This window comes from Eumetopias jubatus, unplaced genomic scaffold (assembly GCF_037043125.1).
Source record: "Eumetopias jubatus isolate StellerSeaLion01/CBP00866 unplaced genomic scaffold, mEumJub1_p1.0 scaffold_2, whole genome shotgun sequence".
NCBI lineage: Eukaryota > Metazoa > Chordata > Mammalia > Carnivora > Otariidae > Eumetopias > Eumetopias jubatus.
In genome coordinates, this window is record NW_028274808.1 from 77,760,604 (window position 1) to 77,774,205 (window position 13,602).

General features: G+C 36.8%; 1 protein-coding gene and 1 pseudogene across 1 annotated transcript in view; both read left to right on the forward strand.

Annotated features, from left to right (window-relative positions):
- IQCM (IQ motif containing M) overlaps positions 1-13,602 on the forward strand; it is a 367,401-nt gene that overhangs the window by 177,840 nt on the left and 175,959 nt on the right. Inside the window, exon 9 of the mRNA XM_088021330.1 lies at positions 9,707-9,851. Coding sequence (XP_087877456.1) covers positions 9,707-9,851 — 145 coding nt within the window. The remainder of the gene's footprint in view (positions 1-9,706; positions 9,852-13,602) is intronic.
- On the forward strand, positions 5,543-5,660 carry LOC114225607 (U2 spliceosomal RNA; annotated as a pseudogene).

Here is a 13,602-nt window from a genome sequence, read left to right on the forward strand (position 1 = left end):
TTGAGGGTCCATTTCTGGGCTCTCGATTCTGTTCCATTGATCTATGTGTCTGTTTTTCTGCCAGTACCATACTGTCTTGATGATGACAGCTTTGGAATAGAGCTGGAAGTCTGGAATTGTGATGCCGCCAGCTTTGCTTTTCTTTTTCCACATTCCTCTGGCTATTTGGGGTCTTTTCTGTTTCCATACAAATTTTAGGATTATTTGTTCCATTTCTTTGAAAAAAATGGATGGTATTTTGATAGGGATTGCATTGAATGTGTAGATTGCTCTAGGTAGCATTGACATCTCCACAATATTGGTTCTTCCAATCCATGAGCATGGAACGTTTTTTCCATTTCTTTGTGTCTTCCTCAATTTCTTTCATGAGTATTTTATAGTTTTTTGAGTACAGATTCTTTGCCTCTTTGGTTAGATTTATTCCTAGGTATCTTATGGTTTTGGGTGCAATTGTAAATGGGATCAACTCCTTAATTTCTCTTTCTTCTGTCTTGTTGTTGGTGTATAGGAATGCCACTGATTTCTCTGCATTGATTTTATATCCTGCCACTTTACTGAATTCCTGTATGAGTTCTAGCAGTTTTGGGGTGGAGTCTTTTGGGTTTTCCACATAAAGTATCATATCATCTGCAAAGAGTGAGAGTTTTGACTTCTTCTTTGCTGATTTGGAAGCTTTGATTTCTTTTTGTTGTCTGATTGCTGTGGCTAGGACTTCTACTACTATGTTGAATAGCAGTGGTGATAGTGGACATCCCTGCCATGTTCCTGACCTTAGGGGGAAAGCTCTCAGCTTTTCCCCATTGAGAATGATATTCGCTGTGGGTTTTTCAAAGATGGCTTTTATGATATTGAGGTTTGTACCCTCTATCCCTATACTCTGAAGAGTTTTTATCAAGAAAGATGCTGTACTTTGTCACATGCTTTTTCTGCATCTATTGAGAGGATCCTATGGTTCTTGTTTTTTCTTTTATTAATGTATGGTATCACATTGATTGATTTGTGGTTGTTGAACCAACCTTGCAGCCCAGGAATAAATCCCACTTGGTCATGGTGAATAATCCTTTTAATGTACGGTTGGATCCTATTGGCTAGTATTTTGGTGAGAGTTTTTGCATCCTGGATGTATATATGTAAGTATATAATAGAGAATATATATTATATATCATATGTATACACATATATATGATTATGCATTTATATTATGATTTAATTTAATTATGGCATTTCCTGCTATTGAAGAGTCATCCATCACCTCTGGGAGAAAAATGAGCCTAGTAAACTTAAAGAGCAAGAATGGGTCCAAGATCATGGTGAAAAGGAGATACTGACAAGGAAAATGTTGAATTTCTATGTAGAGGTAGAATTTGAAATGAAAAGAATGGGATGCACGTTTAAAGAGTTGGAGCCAATATAAACTAGATTGTTGACTTTGATTTGGTTATAAAATTTGTTATGATCATTGATTTCTTTTTTATTCTATCACTGGTATGGGACTTTGTATGTTGATGGCTGCTCTGTTTGTATGGTTAATGTTGTCTTACGTGTTGTTGAACAGCTAGTTCAGCAGGCCTGTAATGCATACATTGTCAGGTTCCAGGACTGTGCCTATGTGCAAAGTTGTTGTTGGGGGAATTCTTGATAGATTTTCTGCTCTAGAGGCTGCATGGCAAATCACTGGATAATTGTCAGCACCATGGCAATCCCTCTGCTGGAAAACTCCCATAGTCATATTGTTTGGCTGCCACTTCAGAGCTTGTAGTTGTGGACAGTGTCTACTAGAATGTCACTTTGAATTACCTCAAGAGACTGTACAATTTCCATCATTTCCTGTGAAATACTCCCGTTTGGGTTTATTTCGAAATAATGGAGCAATACTGACCTATCATATCAGTCGTAAGGGTACCACAGAGATCGCTGTGTTTAACTATAAGCATCATTTATTTCCACCATTTGAAGTGTCCTTTTCCTTTTAAAAACTCTGTGTTGTTCATTTGCATGTGTTTTGGAATAAGTAATAGTGATCTAAAAAACCCCAGTAAAGGTTCAAAAACAATATTTTTTTCTCAATGTGATGCCTCTAAGATTTTACTTAATTTCAATATTTTTCTCTGAATATTCATAATTTAAATTTTTAAATTTCAGTCTTAAATTGATATATTCATTTGATATTTGCCCCAAATACTGAAACTCTAGGGCATTTGAATAGCTCGTGGTTCCAATAAGAAAGTGTTCAAAATTTTTTTTGAATAAATATTTGTTGAATAAATATACTTGGAATAGTTCTGGAAAAATCTGAGTTTTAGGTTACCATAACAGTATCCCATGCATAGGCCAGTGGTCTTTAACATTTTGGTCACAGAATCCTTTGAAAATTTGATAAAGTATGGATTTCCTCTCATTATCTCAAAACACAAAACAGAAACAATAAGAAAATCCTGAAGCCCATCCATGGTCCCCATGGCACAGTTGACATTGAACAGAAAAGTTAAAAATTTTTTTGATAACAGTTACTATGTATTGGATCCAGTTTCTTGCCTGGTGTGTGATCTCGTAGAGCATATAATCTGAAGAGGCATGCAGATAACTAAAAGAAGTCTTAGGTACTATTGGAGAACTTCGACCATTTAATCCAAAAGGCGGTGTCTGGTGTGGGTGTTGGATAGTGCCAATACATTGAGATCCAGAAAATGAGGGGTAGTTATATTCTGTCAGGTAGACCGGTAGGCTGAGAGAGTTGTAGGCACAGTGAAAGACAATCAGTGACCGTAGGTGAGCTAGAACATTGAGGGGCTGAGAGTTGGTTGGGAGGATAGTGGCAGTAGAGGAAGCTGAGATAGCAGTCTGATTCAGCATGTTCTTAAAAGCCATGCTAAGGAGTTTATGCTTTTACTTAATATGTGGGAATGGATGACTTTAAAGCAGATCAGTGACATTTATAGATTTGCCTTTTAGAAAAATTTCTGACTCTGGGCAATGAATTGGGGGAAGAGGGTGAGAGAATTAGAGGGAGGACAACTAGTATGCTTTTTCAATAATTCGGTGTGTGATAATGGTGGCATGGGTTAGGGCTGGAGAAATGGAGCAGACGTAGGACATTGGGTTTGAATGGATTTGAAGATAAGGGAGAGGGAGGAGTCAAGAACAGTTTCTCAGTTTTTGCGCATTTTGTCTTGGGCAACCTGGTGGGTGGTTGTGAAATACAGAATTTAAGAGGAAGAGCCAGTAGGAGAGGAGAGGAAAGAAAAAGAGATAGAGTCCAGTTTTCAACACTGACTTTGAACTACCCATGGTAAATCTTTGAGATGTCTGGGAGGCAGCTGAACGTATGGGTCTAAAACTCAGAAGGAAGATTGGGCTATAAGGAAACATTTAGTCTTCATCAATAGTTCTTAAATTCTTTTCTACCTTAACATACTTGAGGAAGACAATAAAATCTTCCCACTCATGAAAGTAGCCCCATTTAGCAGTGATTCTCATGTTACCTCTGAGAAAGCTCTTTACTCAGGTGACAGGATGGTTCTCTTCATTCAGGTCTGTGCTCATTGTTAATTATAAAAAAGCCTGCTCAATACTACCTTATAAAAAGTTATATCCAGTCTGGTCACTCCCTATTCTGTTTAAAAGACTTCAGACCATTTACTGCCACCCAACATATAGATATTTGTTTATTGGATTATTGTTCCTTCCATTACAATGTAACTCCCTGAGACAAGAATTTTGCCTTTTCTGTTCATTAATCTATTCACAAAGTCTAGAATAATTCCTGCTACATATTACGTTCCTAATTAATTAACTAAGTTATGTAAATTAAGTATACAAGTTAAAATAAATAAAATTTTCAACATGATGGAAGATGTATAATAGCATATTTGGATCAGAGGATGTGAAATTTGAAAAAATTTTTCCTAAATATTTTGATTTGGCTCCCTGACCAAGGATGGCTTCCTATACTCTGCCCCTGTCTGTAGATTTGAGATCATTATTAGTGATACTAACTGGAGCCATGGGAGTATTGTATTAAGAAAGAAGGTGGAGTCAGTAGTCTCCAATGCTGCTAGGAATGAAGTTAAGACAGAATTTTCTGTCTTTACAACAGTTAGTTCATGGATGACCTTGACAAGTTTCAGTGGAGTGATGTGTGGAAAGCAAAGAAGTGAAAACATCTAGAGTAGATAAATATGAGACACTATGAGCTTTAGGGCAGGATAGTTTACAATGGAAAAGTACATTTAAATGTTTATTGCAAAAATGAATAAGAGGGGAAGGTTGATGATATAAGAGAGATGAGAATAATCCATATTAGAAGGTTAAGAATATTGGAGGGAGTGTGTTTATAAGACACCTAAGGCTAATCCTATCTTTACAACAGTTAGTTCATGGATGACCTTGATTAGCCTTAGGTAAGAGAGAACTATTTCTCTGTTGTAGGACCAAAGGATGTTGCTGAGTGTTTAGATTTGGTGATAGGAAGTTGAGATAACAATAATCTAATGCTTTCCCCTTGGTGAAGTAGGGAGCAAGGTCATTTGCTGAGAGTGAGCCTTTAGAAGGTGAGTTTGAATGTTTGAGGAGATTGAGTTTCTACAGAAAATGACAAAAATAGAGATGCCTAGAAAAACACAGGTGAATTTTCATGCCACTTTGAGAACCCAGGTGAGGTTGGTGACCAAGAATTGAAGTGGTACCCCTCCTTTAAGTTGTATAATTATCTTTACTAGCTATGAAAAGTAAGGCACAGAGAGTTAACAAAACTTGTCTAAAGTTACACCTCCAACCAGTGGCATAGCTGAATTTTGAGCATCAAACCTAAGTCTGCCTGGTTCCAGACAATTTAAAACATTAGACCATTCTGGTAATAACAGTATTCAATGATCATTGCAAAATGGTGAAGTCTTTTCTCAGGTCAGGCTCAATATAGACATTGAAATGTCTTGCCAAAAGCCAAAATTAGATTAAAACTCCATTCTGACATTGTAGAGCCAGTTGGGGTGTGCTCACATCAGGAAGATGATGCAGAGAGCCCCAGTTGTATTGATATAAAGGAGCACCAATTGTGTGGCAATCAGAAACTGCTACTTAAATTTTGCAGAGATGCATGGGAGTAAGACAAGATTCCGTGATACTGCTGACCAAGAATGTGTACTCACAGTCTTTATACTAAGCAATTAGAGGTAGAAAAATTAAGCATGTGCTTCAGGTATATTATAATCATTCTGACCAAGATCAAAGTGAGTGGCAGCTGACACAGAAAAGAGGCCTGAAGAGAGAAGAACCCAACCCAGGAGAGAAACATTTGCTTTAGCCACATGTGTGTGTCTAAGGGCTTCACTAATTCTTTAGTGGGTGGGGAAGTGAAGCTTGTGTACTTGTTAAATATGTTTATGTATGTGTGTGTAAGATAACAATTCAGAATATTCAATCCTTATTTCATTGGGTTTTAGTTTAGGTTTAAAAGCCTAAACTAGGTTTTAAAAACCCAGTTTTAGGTTTAAAAACATTTTCCTGCTTTAATAAGGTTTTTTTGTATAAAGACCCTTTTTGGATAGCTTCTTGGCCTTTTGGCTAAGATCAAATGTAGTATCTTTTCTTATCAGTTTAAAGACCCTTTTGGATAATGTCATATGTAAGTGTTTAGACAAGGTTAGACTCAGTTAATATATGTGGGCAAGTTATCTGCTTATATGTCTAAAAATCATTTTTAAAAAGTTAAAAAGTCAAACTATAGTAAAACATTTGATATTGCCCCAGTGTTAAAAAAAAAAAAACTCAACATGTAAAGATCTATTATAAATTGATAAGAAACACACTACAATAATAAGAGAAGAAATAGGTAGAAGACATGAACTAGTACTTTACTGTAGGAGAAGCATAAATGGCAAATAAATAGGAAAAGAGAGCACTCTACCTTGTAATAAAGAAATTAAGCCCCACTAAGTGTCATAAGGTAGTGGAATTCTCCAAACAAGGAATCCATTCATTACTTTTTTGAAACAAGACATGACCATATCAAACAAAAGGCAGGCTAAAAATGCATACTAGAAAAATTTTTAAACATTGATGTGTACTAAGTATGATACATTTACCCTTTAAATCAACATGGATTGGAAAATTATAATTACTAATTTGCAGTGAGTCTTTTATATTCCAATACTGTTTTTGTAAACATCAATTTGTACATTTTTCTAATTCTGTCCTCAGAAATGTTTAGAAATATGATGAAAGATTTACATACGTAGATGTACATAGCACCCTAATGGAGGCATATTTCCATGAAGAAGACTAGCAGAGAGGCACGCTGTCGGAAGAACCATGCAGATGGACCCTTATAGTTTTCTCCTGCTCAACTTCTTAAACATGAAAACCTAGATAACCTTCTGAAAGCCTCAGATCTGGGAAGGAGGCCCTCACAAGACAGGCTGTGTTCCCAAAAGAGGATTTATTAAATTTGAAGGGAAAGACACTGCAGCTGAGTTTGATGGCTGCCTAATGCCCTGTTCTCTTAGCAAATGTCATCATCCATTTCAGAAAGGCACTCCAACCAGGGCCCTTTTGACTCTTGTTCTAAGGGCACAATGAGAACATTGCTCGATTCTTAATTATAAGTAAAAGAAACCTACTAAGAGATTTAAGCAGAAAGATATTGAGTAGAATATTGGGCGGAGGTCTGGAGAACTAAGTTCTGAAATGTGAAAGTATGATGAAGGCTAGATAGCTCTCAGGCCTCCAACCACATCCTACATAGAAAGAGTCTAATGCAGATACTGAATCCTGGGTATTCCTGCCTCCACGAGTGCTGCCCTTGAAAAATGGGTATTGCTACCACAGTTACTGTACCACACAAATAGATTTACCACTGTTTGTCTTCAAAGCATTACTAGTTTCAATTAAAAAGTCTGGTGCTGATTTAGATAATGAACACAGCTTCAACAGAGGAAACTTGGGTCATTAGTATCTGATGTGTGGCTTCAAATTGTGGGAGGTTTGTTCTGCCTCCCACTAAAATTCATATGTTAGGGAATGCTCTACCAGTGTTACCAGTGTGACCAATTCATTAATTTTTCTAAAAGCGACAAGAGCCTATTGACTAGAAGGCAGATTAAAAACAAACATTGAGAAATGTTATTAAATGTTGAAGGAAATGTATTAGGAAAGAAATCAAAACAAACAAATGGTGTTGGGAATATTAGACAGCCACATGCAGAAGAATGAAACTGGACCATTTCCTTACACCACACACAAAAATAGACTCAAAATGGTTGAAAGACCTAAATGTGAGACAGGAGTCCATCAACATCCTAAAGGAGAACACAGGCAGCAACTTCTTCGACCTCAGCCACAGCAACTTCCTAGAAACATCACCAAAGGCACGGGAAGCAAGGGCAAAAATGAACTATTGGGACTTCATCAAGATAAAAAGCTTTTGCACAGCAAAAGAAACAGTCAACAAAACCAAAAGACAACCGACAGAATGGGAGAAGATATTTGCAGATGACATATCAGATAAAGGGCTAGTATCCAAAATCTACAAAGAACTTATTAAACTCAACACCCAAAGAACAATGATCCAATCAAGAAATGGACAGAAGACACGAACAGACATTTTTCCAAAGAAGACATCCAAATGGCCAACAGACACATGAAAAAGTGCTCAGCATCGCTCAGCATCAGGGAAATCCAAGTCAAAACCTCAATGAGATACCACCTCATACCAGTCAGAATGGCTAAACTTAACAAGTCAGGAAACGACAGATGTTGGCGGGGATGTGGAGAAAGGGGCTCTTACGCTGTTGGTGGGAATGTAAGCTGGTGCCGCCACTCTGGAAAACAGTATGGAGTTTCTTCAAAAAGTTGAAAATAGAGCTACCATATGACCCAGCAATTGCACTACAGGGTATTTACCCCAAAGATACAAATGTAGGGATCTGAAGGGGTACGTGCACCCCGATGTTTATAGCAGCAATGTCCACAATAGCCAAACTATGGAAAGAGTGAAGATGTCTATCGACAGATGAATGGATAAAGAAGAAGTGGTATATTCATACAATGGGATATTATGCAGCCATCAAAAGGAATGAAATCTTGCCATTTGCAACAATGTGGATGGAACTGGAGGGTATTATGCTGAGCGAAATAAGTCAATCAGAGAAAGACATGTATCATATGACCTCACTGAGATGAGGAATTCTTAATCTCAGGAAACAACCTGAGGATTGCTGGAGTGGTGGGGGGTGGGAGGGATGGGGTGGCTGGGTGATAGACATTGGGGAGGGTATGTGCTATGGTGAGCACTGTGAATTGTGCAAGACTGTTGAATCACAGACCTGTACCTCTGAAACGAATAATATATTATATGTTAAAATAAAAAGAAGATAGCAGGAAGGGAAGAATGAAGGGGGGGGAATCACAGGGGGAGACAAACCATGAAAGACTGTGGACTCTGAGAAACAAACAGGGTTCTAGAGAGGAGGGGGTTGGGAGGATGGATTAGCCTGGTGATGGGTATTAAAGAGGGCACATACTGCATGGAGCACTGAGTGTTATACGCAAACAATGAATCATGGAACACTACATCAAAAACTAATGATGTAATGTATGGTGACTAACATAACATAATAATAAAAAAAATTCATAGAATGAATGAAAAACACTAAATTTAAATAAATTAAGAGGAATATAATGTATAATTAAAAGTATGTGCCCTGGAGTGTCCCTGTTTTGGTTTCAAAACCAATTCTGCAACTTGCTAACTTACTAGCTACTGCAACTAACCACCCAATAACTGGGAAAGTTATTTAAAGATTTTTTGCCTCAGTTTTTTCACTTGTAAAATGGTACACAAAGCACATCAAAAGAAAGATGACGCAGATAAAAATTAATGGACTTAAATACATTCTTAAAAAAATAATGAAAATAGATGAATTAACTCTTTAAAAAGTCACGAACAGGAACACAATCCTTTAAAAAGGAATTAATAACGATAAGTAGAGAAATTAATGAGCTAGTAAATGTAAAATGTAAAAATAATTGAATTGGTAAATAAAATGGAAATGTTTATTTAGAAAAGAAAAAACACTTGAAATAGATTAATTTTTACACTTTAATTTTTAAAGCCTATTGTAATAGAATGTAGAAAATCTATATACACACACACATATCTATATACACACACACATATATATATAAACATAGTTAAAAGGCAAACTGATAAAATAAAGTTTGTAAATATGCTGAAAAGGATTAATTTAACAGAGTTTTAGAAATCAGCTTGAAAAACATGTGAAGTCCAGTAAAAAATAAGTAAAAGACAATTTTCAAAAGAAAGAAAATAAATAAGGATTTGAGCACCCCTAGTGAATAGCTTAGGCAATAATCACCATTACAGAATAATGCCTTAATAAAACTTTTTTTTTTCTGGCCCAGTGGGTTACATACCTATTATAGAAATCTAGATGCCAACCTAGGAAGCTTCCATGAAAATATCCATCATTGAAAACTCTGCTATGGAAATTATGGGTATCTGATGACAAAGCTTCTCATACTGAGGCTCTCTGAACTTCAAGGAGATTACCCTCTTCTACAGTGCATGTGTTTAGCCAACCTATGCAATAAACATTAATAAATACATCCATAATTTAAGAAACTGAGTGAAATATATAGAAGAAATATGTAAATATGGGGCTTTACTGTCTATATTTCTGTTTTATAGGCTTTGTCTCATGGACCAAATTTGAGAGCAGTTATAAACATGTATTGTAGACAGATCCATCGTGTTAAATATCGACTTGGTCTTTGGAGGACAAGACAAATTATAAACTTTGTAGAACTAGAGGAATGGATGGACAGAAAAAAGTGTAAGTGATACCGTCATTTCTGGTTTGATTTTAAATTTGGAAGTGATTTAACCATTGGAATTTTATATATAATTTACATGCGATTACCCCTAGACACCACAGGTAAATCTATTTTATATTGCTGAAATCTATTTGCATTTAATTTATTTAAAAAAATTTTTTTAAAAGTTTTATTTAAATTCCAGTTAGTTAACATACAGTATAATATTAGTTTCAGGTGTGCAATATGGTGATTCAATACTTCCATACAACATTCGGTGGCTATTTGCATTTTAAAGTGATGTATATTTGATTTAATTTATTAGGATCCTGTGTTTATAAGCAAGAGAAAACCCATTCTAGTTAACCAAAGCAAAAAGGAAATTTAAAAGAAAAATATAGGAAAAGTAGCTAAAGAATCAGATTTCACACAGAACTCAAAACAGAGCTACTTCAGGGTGCCTGGGTGGCTCAGTTGGTTAAGCATATGCCTTCTGCCCAGGTCATGATCCTAGGGTCCTGGGATCGAGCCCCACATCCAGCTCTCTGCTCAGTGGGGAGTCTGCTTCTCCCTCCCTCTGCCCCTCCCCCCGCTCATGCTCTCTCTCTCTCTCATGCTCTTTCTCTCTCAAATGAATAAATAAATAAAATCTTAAAACAAAACAAAAACCCAAAACAAAAAACAAAAAACAGTGCTATTTCAGAGATTTAGAGATCAAAAAAGAAAAATCTCTTTTTGCCTTTGAGAGATAGATAAGCTGTTATCACTTTAAGACTTTTTTGTTTCTATGCTTTAAATTCAAATTCCAAGGAGAGAGCATCTGATTGGTTTAATTTGAATCATGAGTCCAACACTCTGCCATGGGAGGACAGAGAACTTTGCCTGAGAGTTGGACAGAAGCTCTATCCATTGGAGGAGGAATAGCTCCCCAAAGTAAAACTGCATATTGCTAACATAAGAATAGCTAATGGACACCTAGCAGACTAAATAGAAATCCATTATGTATGTGTTGCTTGTTAGTGTTGAAATTCTGTTCACAGAACAATTTCCCTAATATATATCTTAGCTTTCAGAGAGCCTGATTCCTATCATATTTAATTCAATTATATTCCTATTATATTCCTATTAAATTTAATGAATTTACATTGTTTAGGATTAGGATGGAGATTATAGCTAGTGTCTTGATTAAAAAAATAATAAATGAGGACTTCTTGTTTCTGGTTCCACATGTAAGGAGCTTGGAAATCTCCACTCCATCTTTTTAAAAAAATTTTTTATTGTTATGTTAATCACCATACATTACATCATTAGTTTTTGATGTAGTGTTCCATGATTCATTGTTTGTGCATAACACCCAGTTCTCCACGCAGAACGTGCCCTCTTTAATACCTATCACCAGGCTAACCCATACCCCCATCCGCCTCCCCTCTAGAACCCTCAGTTTGTTTTTCAGAGTCCATCGTCTCTCATGGTTGGTCTCCCCCTCCGATTTCCCCCCCCTTCATTTTTCCCCTCCTGCTATCTTCTTTTTTTTTTCTTAACATATATTGCATTATTTGCTTCAGAGGTACAGATCTGTGATTCAACAGTCTTGCACAATTCACAGCACTCGCCATAGCACATACCCTCCCCAATGTCTATCACCCAGCCACCCCATCCCTCCCACCCCCCTACCACTCCAGCAACCCTCAGTTTGTTTCCTGAGATTAAGAATTCCTAATATCAGTGAGGTCATATGATACATGTCTTTCTCTGATTGACTTATTTCACTCAGCATAACACCCTCCAGTTCCATCCACGTCGTTGCAAATGGCAAGATCTCATTCCTTTTGATGGCTGCATAATATTCCATTGTGTATATACACCACATCTTCTTTATCCATTCATCTGTCAATGGACATCTTGGCTCTTTCCACAGTTTGGCTATTGTGGACATTGTTGCTATGAACATCGGGGTGCACGTACCCCTTCAGATCCCTACATTTGTATCTTTGTGGTAAATACCCAGTAGTGCAATTGCTGGATCGTAAGGTAGCTCTATTTTCAACTGTTTGAGGAACCTCCATACTGTTTTCCAGAGTGGCTGCATCAGCTTGCATTCCCACCAACAGTGTAGGAGGGTTCCCCTTTCTCTGCATCCCTGCCAACATCTGTCGTTTCCTGACTTGTTAATTTTAGCCATTCTGACTGGTGTGAGGTGGTATCTCATTGAGGTTTTGATTTTCTCCACTCCATCTTAACAATAAATAAAAAAGCTGAACAGACTAAAAATTTTACGGTTTTTCATGGGTCGATAAGAGAAGAGAAGCCACAGGGCAAAAAACTGCCCCCAAGATTAAAGAGACAGTCACATAAATACAGGGAGTTGCAGCTTCCCAGAGCAGAGACTCATGAGTAGAAATGGATGTGGGAGGAAACAAGTGTTGGCAAGGATGTGGAGAAAAAGGAACTCTCATGCACTATTGTTGGGAATGCAAACTGGTGCAGCTGCTGTGGAAAACAACATGGAGGTGCCTCAGAAAATTAAAAATTGAACTATCCTACAATCCAGTAATCACACTACTGGGTATTTACCCAAAGAATATGAAAACACTAATTCAAAAATATATATTCATCCATATACTTATTGTAGCATTATTTACAATAGCCAAATTATGGAAGCAATGCAAGTGACCATTGATAAATGAATGGATAAAGAAGAAGTGGTATATATACACTGTGGAATATTACTCAGCCATAAAAAAGGAATGAAATCATGCCATTTGCAACAACATGGTTGGATTTAGAGTAAATGCCAAGTAAATAAGTCAGTCAGAGAAAGAAAAATACCATATGATTTTACTCATACGTGGAATTTAATAAAACAAATAAGTAAAGAAAAAAGAGAAAAACCAAAACCAGACTATTTAGAGAACAAACTGGTGGTTACCAGAGGGGAAGTGGGTGAGGGGATGGGTGAAATAGGTGAAAAGGATCAAGAGTACACTTATCACGATGAGCACTGAGTAATGTAGAGAATTGTTGAGTCACTATATTGTACATCTGAAACAAATGTAACACTGTATGTTAACTATACTGGAATTAAAGTAAAAAAAAAAGAAATTGATGTGAGAACCAGTGCCAGGCAGGAAAATTGAACTGTCATTGACAATAGCTAGAAGCTCAGTGTGAACAATTCAGAGAGTTAAAAACTCCAGGAGGACTCAGTCATAAGACCACCACAGTATGGTGATATTTACTTCCAGGAGCTTGACCATATTCCCACAGTAAATGTCAGAGAAAGGGAACCATTTTGAAATTTCCCAGAGCACACTCTTCTTAGGAAGGCCTACCTTACGAGGAAATTAGTCAACCAGAGTCTAGCCTACTGGGTTTTTTTCAGAACTTAACTGACTTGGTGAAGAGAAATACCCAATTTCAGTCCACTTTGGCCATGCTGTCCCACCTATAGGGGGAAAGAAAAAACCGAGAAACACTTGTATAGTTCACAGTTCAGAGACATAGCACAGGGTCACTAAGAGACTACATCCTAATCATAGGTCTATAGAACAATTCCTCCTATACCTTATTACCACATTACTAAAGGTCCATTTACAACAGTCCCTTTTGCCTGTTATCATGTCTGGCTATCAAGAAAAAATTGTAAAGTGTACAAAAAGGCAAAAAGCACAGTTTGAATAGACAAAGTAAACATCAGAACCGGACATGGTGGGGATGTTGGAATTATCAGACCAGAGCTTTAAAACCACTATGATTAATACGCTACAGGCT